The 8,256-nt window shown below is 34.6% G+C and overlaps 1 protein-coding gene across 1 annotated transcript; it reads right to left on the reverse strand.

The window, feature by feature from the left end:
• Window positions 1–1,201: 1,201 nt before the first annotated feature.
• On the reverse strand, window positions 1,202–2,381 carry LOC106755427 (BAG family molecular chaperone regulator 2). The gene is made up of 2 exons (XM_014637576.2): window positions 2,021–2,381; window positions 1,202–1,631 (listed from the first exon to the last, which is right to left on the reverse strand). Exons 1-2 carry the CDS (start codon window positions 2,265–2,267, stop codon window positions 1,408–1,410), a joined length of 471 nt encoding a protein of 156 aa, XP_014493062.1. The 5' UTR covers window positions 2,268–2,381; the 3' UTR covers window positions 1,202–1,407.
• Between the last annotated feature and the right edge of the window lie 5,875 nt (window positions 2,382–8,256).

The following is an 8,256-nucleotide window of genomic DNA, read 5'->3' on the forward strand; positions in this document are numbered from 1 at the left end:
CTTGTCCCCTTCGCGTCACAACTACCTCATTGCCAAGATTGGTGTTGTCTGCGCCTCCACCATCTTGCGGGGGCGTATTGGAGTACTCATGTAACAGTATGTTGGAAGACTAAGTCCTACCTCTGTTTGTAACAGCAAAATATGTTTTTCTCCTATTTCTCTTTCTGTTAATATATTTTTCCTATTATATAGGATTTAGTTGTATAAGAATAAATCATTAATTCATACTATTTCTCTTTCTGTTAATATATTTTTCCTATTATATAGGATTTAGTTGTATATACTATTGTGTATAAAATAGGTTCCTGTACTGTACCTCTATCTGAATAAAAATCGAAGCATTTTCAATCTTATCCTGAAACTTCTATAGAGGGAATGTGAGGTTACTTTTCTTAGGTTATCGTCAATCGTTGCTTGATCTAAATAAACTAAAATCAATGATTACTTAGAAAATTATTTCAAACATCAATAGATTTTTTTGGTTCTCTGGATAGAAACAGGATCACTAAACAGAACAAATAAAACTATTCTGTTAGCGAACAAGATCCAAAATTCCATTGATTTTGCTTCCCATGAAAAGAGGATCCCTTCTCCATGCTGGGGCCTCTTGCATGGCTGACCACAAAGCTTCCTCATTATTATCGTCAATATTAATAGTACTAAAAATAAGGCCATAAGTTCGAATATTCTGAATCGTTAAAAAATTATTTCGGAGATTAACAAACATTCGCGTCTCAAGAGATGCAGATTGTTTTAAGATCCATCATCTGCAAAAACTATTTCCTCTATTATTATAACGTTTATTCGTAAAACTAACCATATATAATAATCTTAATTATTTCTTACCTAATAATAAAATTAAATCATTATGCGTAATCATTTATATATTATTATGAAAATCATAATATGTTTATTGAATTCATGAAATTTTTATACTATAAAATTTGAAAAGCTTAAAGCAAAAAATTCTGAATAAATTTAAAAATATCACTATAATGAAAGTAATTCCCTTTTATCGACAAATTGAACTTTAAAACTCATAATCTGGCATCTTTTCTGGAAAAATTGTCCCAGCCATATAGCAAAGCTTCCCTCTTTAGCTTTATCATTGTTAATTACTCTACTTTTTTCGGCGTGCACGCGTGGGTTCACGAACATACATATAGGACATATACAATCATGATAGGAAAATTGTTAAATAAGAGAAGAAATCATTCACAAAACTACGCATAATGACTAGGCATTTCATCAGCTAAAACATTTTTAATGAAGCCATGACACCAAAAAACACATAACATAATTAGGTTCTTACACTCTAACGTAAAAGTGCGAAAAACACGCGTGCCTCGCTAGATTAAACTTTATCAAAACACTAATTGATATTAACGAGTTTGGTTAATTAATTAATCACACAGAGATGGTACGACTTGGATTGCTAATGGGTCGGTCTCTTAACCCAAGCATTTTCTTCTCCTTTATAGCTGGATCCTCCAATAGAAGAACCTTGTCCTTGTCTCTCACTCCAACCATATGTAGATATTCATCGTCTCCTCTCTCTTTACCCTTGAAGAGAAGCCTTTGCTCTCGGGGCTCAAAACTTGTCACCAATGACAGGATAATTTTCAATTCTCCTGCAAATTATTTCTATTAATGGAAAAAAAAATTTGATGGTAAATAAAAACAGATAATATATAGAACTAGAATTATAAAATAAAAACAAAATTTGAAAGATATTCATTTCAAAATTGAGATTTAGACTAATTTAAATCTAATGTTAAATCTTAAACTTAATTTATATGAATTACAGACAAAGTCTCACATCAGATAAAATAAAATGTAAGATATGAGTTTACATAAATAAATATCTCCGTTGATAAATAGTCTTTTGAAGAATGATACCGAAAGTAAATTCATAGATAATTTCTTACCATCGTCGAGACATGTATATATTGAATCTCTTCAACAATTTATAACGAAAACTAGAGCAATTTTGAAAAGGGGTGTGGTAGAATAGACATACCAAAAGTTGATGTGGACTCAATAGAAATTTGGTGTGAGTGAGAGACAGTTGACACCGTAATTGTGATCAATCCCTCCCCTGAACTTAGGTTACTCTCCCTTTTCTGAACAAGCATGCCGCCAGGCCTAAGTTCCCATTGGATTTCACAAATGCTCCTACAATCATTTTCTGTGGGTGTTGTTGCTTTGTTCCCATTTCTAAGCTTGGAGCCGCTTCGGCTGAACCTCATTGACCTCAACATAATCATCTTGCTTAATTTCTTTCTTCTTCCCTATTGTTGTATTCCTTTGAAGTGGTGAAAGAGTAGTAAGAGAAGCTGAAACAGTTATATAATACTAGAAAGCGTGCATATGGACGAAGAAAAGCATGAATAAAATATAAGTTGGCTTTGTGTTACTAAAAAGCAAGACTTAATTGAACAGAAAAGCCAATCAGTTTGCAACATGTGTAAGATAATGGAGGCATTGGTTTTTCTGCTGATTTTGAAAATCACTGTGGCACATGGGTGGTGGGTACCCGAGAACACGCTAGCTAGATTAGTGGGCCAAACTCAACAGATTTCACTAGCTACTTGCTTCCTTGTCCTTTCAAGTCGAAATCGAAATTTTTGTTTGAGGAAAATGATTGTTGTAAGAACTGGGATTTCCTCTAAATTATCACGAAAGAGTCTCAATTACCAGAATAAATATAATAATTATGAATTTCTGAAATTTATCTCTTCGAATTCCTGACAAACAATTTGCATGTTTCTTTTTCCTAATTAAATTGGATAATGAACATATGATGAAAGCCTAAAATTTAAGATTGAATTTGGAAAAAGAAATAATGTACTGAAAATAAAAAATAAAAATCAATGATAGTGAAATGATTACTATTATCATAAAAAATAATAACCTATTATATTAATTAATTACGTAAAATTAATTGTTTTGAATTTTTTTTATGTTTATACATTTTATCTCACGTTTAATTACCTCTTGAATGTCATCACTTCGTTAATAACAGATTAATAAGTCTCACAATTTTAACAAGTATAACAATATGATTATTTTCTATTTAGTTAGCATTGTAATATTAACGATAAGAAACAAATGTTAATGGTCTAATTCTATGTGAAATTATATTTATGACCAATGAATAATGATAATTTACATTTGTTATATTTTTTTTTGGGTTTTAGGCCTATTTTATGTTTATCATTAATGTATAAAATGTAAATTTATGTTCGACTACTTTGAAGTAAAAGTGACAACTTACATCACATTACATCATGTTTGAAGAAAAAAAGTTTGCATCTAATAAAAATACAATGAAATAAAATGAGTGTTTTTGACTTTGTTTAATTTTTGCATGTTGTGTATCAAATATATGATTTTAATAAAGCTCAAGACTTAATTAAAAGAGAAGCCAAACTTATGAAATATAAAGAGAAGCCAAACTTATGAAATATATTGGATCAGATGAGAAGAAGATTGAATTATACACGCATTGAAACCAAAGGAAGACTAAGTCTAATTTTGAGTCCATCCTAGCTTAAATACACCAACTCAATAATTTGACTTCTCTACTCATTAACTCTTCTTCAACATTATAAGAAATCTTTCATTGGATACACATGATGGCAACCTCCTTGGCTAGGTTGGGCCAAAGCTAGGAGATGTGCATGGAGGGGTGTTTCCGTGGATGAATGGTGCGAAAATGTGATAGTAAATGGTCCAAGGATGATGAGCCAAGGTATGGATGGGTTAGAAGCTCAAAGCCTCTAGGATATATAGTGGTGGTAGTGTAGTGTTTGGTGACTCCAAGAGAAGTTCTGCCAACTCAAGGAAGAAGGTGACTAGAAGGACCTCTAGGGTAGTTCTAGTCTTGATTAAGGAAGAGTATGGCCATATTTTGGCAGCATAACATTACTTAATTCCAAGGTGAAATACAAGGGTGGAAACACCTCTATCTATAGGCCAAGGGTGTCTCCTTCTAACCCTAAAAGCATGATCTCCCACCTTTGCTCTCATTGGCAAAAAAATGAGGCCTTCTAGCCTCTCCAATGATGGGAGGACATGTGGTCACTCACAAAACACAATCCTCTTCATTCCTAAAGTGCCATGTGGCCACCACTAAAAGTAAATCCTCTACACTCCTAGGGTGCCACGTGGCTACCTTTTAAAAAGCAAATCCTCTTCAATGAAAGCATGACACATGGCACACACTTTCCACTTGGTTTGGATATTTAACTTAGGGAAAATCCTATGCTACTTAGGCCTTAATACAAGCCTTAATCAAACATACACTACATGGCCAAATACAAGGCCTAAATAAACCTACATTACTCTTCAATCCATGCTCCTTGATGGCTCCAAAGGTGGCCCACAAGGTAGATTTGATGTCATATTCATGGATGGCTTCCACTGTCTTGAAAGTGCTTGACCATGGCTAGGGGATTTGCCATCATTCCCTCCCTCTTGAAAAGGATTTTCCCTCAAATCTTCAACTTGGAACAAGGCAAACTTCTTTATCTTCTTGGAGTTTTATGTGCTTCTCCATTAAGGTCAAATACCCATTTTATAACACAAGTTAGAACAAATGTTATAATAGTGAGTAAATGAAGAATATAGCTCCCAACAATGATACACCTTAAATCAAATGAATGATCAAGGTCTTAGAGAGTAGGAGCATCTTTGAAGCTTTTATTTGTCTTGTGTTGGATGTATATGTTTGAAAGAATATCTATTCCAACACAAGATTTAATTTTTAGGTATATGTCATCATTTCCTTCCTTTTGAAAAGGATTTGTCCTCAAATCTTCTTGTTCTTTTATGACAAAACCCTTTTTCTTATTACTGATTAATTTGTGCATCTTCCACCAGGATCAAAGATCCATGTGCAAGTGTCACATCAAACTCAAAACCAATAATCTTGTGAGCCACAAACAACATGTATGTAGATGAAAGATTTAAATAAGACCTTATACTAATTTTAAAAGAATTTATTTGAAAACTTTGAAGGTCTACTCCACAAAATTGTTTGTCTTTACTTTGAGTTAATTGTATCCTAGAAGGTAACATCAACTCAAAGTTTGATTTGGAAAAATTTGAGGAGTTAAAAGTTTGAGGAGTTAAAAATAGTGGGAGGTAAAAAATAAGTTGAAAAGTTTTCAAAAGTAAAAGTTGGAGTTATGAAAGATGGTTGGATGTATTGAGAAAAGTTCAAGGATTGGAAAACTCCCTCCATCATCTTAGTCTCAACCTTAACTGTGGGAGTGGTAAGTGGCTTTAGTAACTCTTCCTCTTTTTCTTTTATCTCAATCTCTGTTTTTTCTCTCTTTTCTTTCTCGTTCCTTTCTTTTATTTTTTTCTCTTCATACTCTATTCTTCTTTCCTCCTCTTTTTTTCTCTCTTCTTACTTGTTCCTCTTTCTCTCTTTGTTCTTTCTCTCTTTTCTCATGCTCCTCATTCTCTCTTTTTTCTTTCTTCCTTCTTTGTTTTCCTCTCTTCTTCTCTTAATCACCCTTAAATCCTTTTGCGTTTTTTCTTTGTTTTCATTAAGAATTCTAAGCTCTTCTTCTAAGTTAGCAATACATTGTTTTCTTTAAACTCTTTCTTTCTTTTCTATCTCTCTTATTTTTTCATCTCTTCTTCTTTGAATCTTTCTTTTTCTCGTGTCACTCAAGAGCTTTCTAACTTTTTCTTCAAACTCATCTTCTCTTTCAAAAAACCCTTCTAAACTTTTTAGAAAAGTTTTTCCTCTTTTAATGAGTTCTCTCATCTCACATATTTGCTGATGGAAGACGCCTTGAGGAAGAGGACTGATAGGCACGATGCAGACACGATTAGAGTCCTCGAGGCTTCTCCGATGAAGAATACGTAGCGGAAATTGTTGAGGAAAGCTCTAAACCGAGAGAGAAACTATGGAAACAGAAGTGCGATAACCTTCGCATAAACCTTAGGCAAAACGGAAGAGAGAAATCGAAAGAGAACGGGGCAAATCTGAGAAGGAGCTTAGAGAACCAAAACCTAGACCGACGGAACCCTAAAAAAAGGGAAAACTCAATTTGGACAGATTAAATGGTGGGAATGGTGGTTTAATCGGGAGAAATCATAGATCAAATGATAGAAAGGTTTTGTTTCGGTGAAATCAAAGGCAAAAGTGAAAATGATGAAGAAAACCTAAGTTTAAATGAGAATGTTCGGTGAAAAAGGAAGAAGAGTGATCTAGGGTGATGAATAATGGTAGATCTATGAAGAATATTGGTAGATCTGTGAAGAGGAAGGTGTTTGGCAGATGAAGCTGGGAAGAGAGCTCTCGAGAGAATGGTTCTTGAGGGAGAAAACGCGGAGAATGAAGTGGCCTCTGGAAAATGTATCTGAGGCGCTGATGATGCACAAGAAGAAGTTGCTCTGCTGACGCGTGTGCCAGAAAGCTGAAGAGGATTGGTGGAGAGGCGACGTCGTGGAGGTGAGAGAAAATAAGTGATGCACCGTGGAAATCAGGAAAATGAAAATGGAGGCAATGTGCAAGGAAGGTGACTAGAGGCGGTTTCTAGGACTCTCTAGCCTTGTGAATTTCAAGAGAGAATTAATTTCTGATTCAGAAAATTCAATTATCATTCATCTCAAAAGAAAAATACAATAGAGAAGTTGGGTATTTATAGTGACCCAAGTAACTTGCAAGCTAAGCTACAGGTACAATGAAATGTAAAAATACAAGATAGAGGATTGTGTCAGGAAGGATTCCATCATACCCTCCCTCTTAAAAAAGGATTTCTCCTTAAATCTAGCAATCGTCTTATGAAAAAGCTCCACACAGTCTTAGGAGCATGGCCAACTTGGAGTGGCCTTATTCTTTTAGATCCACCTGCTAAGGATTGGAAACCGTGAGATCTAGCTCCAAACAGCAAGCCATCCCTGATGTAGAGAAGTGCAGCGGAAATGGATGTGTATGAATGGAGTTTTGGTGTTTTGATGGTGGAAGGAGTGTGTGTTTGAAACTCTCAGCTTAGAAAGCCTTCACACTATGGAAGGAAGCTAGAGGAAAGGGTAGAGAAAGTGAAGAGGACAAGAGACTTAAGAGCAATAGGGCTGGAAATTGAATTCAGCAGCATTTCATTAAGGCTCAAAAGTGATTTTACAAAGAGGGAGACCCTCTTATTTATAGGTGAAGAGGGGTCTCATTTCTGATCCAATTCCCTCTCAAAATTCAAACAATTATGTAAGAGCTTAAAAATGGGTGTTACAGATCACACCTCCTCCAGGTCAGCTTGCACACGCAAGGCATGCTTCTCATCAGTGCTTGGGCAGCACAGAGAATACGGCTTGAGCGCCACTCTGTCAGCAGCTCCCATCTTTGCCTCTTTGCTGGCTTTTATTGATTCTACTTTTTTGATGGCTTCAGTCAAATCCTCCAAGCTTTATTAGACCATACCAAACAAAGTAGAACATATTAAAAGATAATCCTTCTAAGACTTAGAGAAAGAAACTCAAGAAAGCTTTAGAAAGTCCTTCTTTAACTTCCCTTTCTTAGTCTTAGCTTGAGTTGCTACTTCTTTGAATGAATGCCCTAAATGGGTTTCCATCATTTGCTCTTGGTTTATTACAAGGGAAGAAGGAATAAATTTTCTTCTCAGGCATGCTCTCAAGTCACATCAATCATTAATTGAAGATTTTCTACCTTTCTCAACCTTAGATTGTCTTTAAGTCCATCATTCACTTGCATGTCATACGAGCCTAGAGATGCACAAATTAAGTATATGGTATTTACCATGCCTAACTAGGAATGGATGAAGTTCTTCTATTCTTTTCTCCAATGCTAGGTATGACAATGCACCAGTATTCTCACCAAAGAATGGAAGGTCACTCTTAACTTTATAATATAGCTCATCCTCACCATGACTTAAATGCAAGCTAATATAAAAACTCATTTCTTTTAAAAGAATTTTGAAAAACAATTTTCACAAATAATCCTAGACATTTTTAAGATTTTGAAAATGGCTTATGAAAACAAACTTAGTATTTCAAATAAAATTCCTTAAGAGACTGAAGGAAACAAGAGAAGCTTAAGTTCACTTATAGGAAATAGAGGTGAATCACTATGGATTGCTTAGAAACCATGTCTTTCCTAGCCAAAGCTTACCTCAAGTTGTCTTGTACCAAACTTCTCAAAGGGATTTAAACATGAAAAAAAAGTTGACACACACTAGACTATCATAATTAAAGAAAACAATTAAAGTTAAACCATGCGGC

The sequence above is a fragment of the Vigna radiata genome, unplaced genomic scaffold (assembly GCF_000741045.1).
Source record: "Vigna radiata var. radiata cultivar VC1973A unplaced genomic scaffold, Vradiata_ver6 scaffold_259, whole genome shotgun sequence".
Taxonomy (NCBI): Eukaryota; Viridiplantae; Streptophyta; class Magnoliopsida; order Fabales; family Fabaceae; genus Vigna; species Vigna radiata.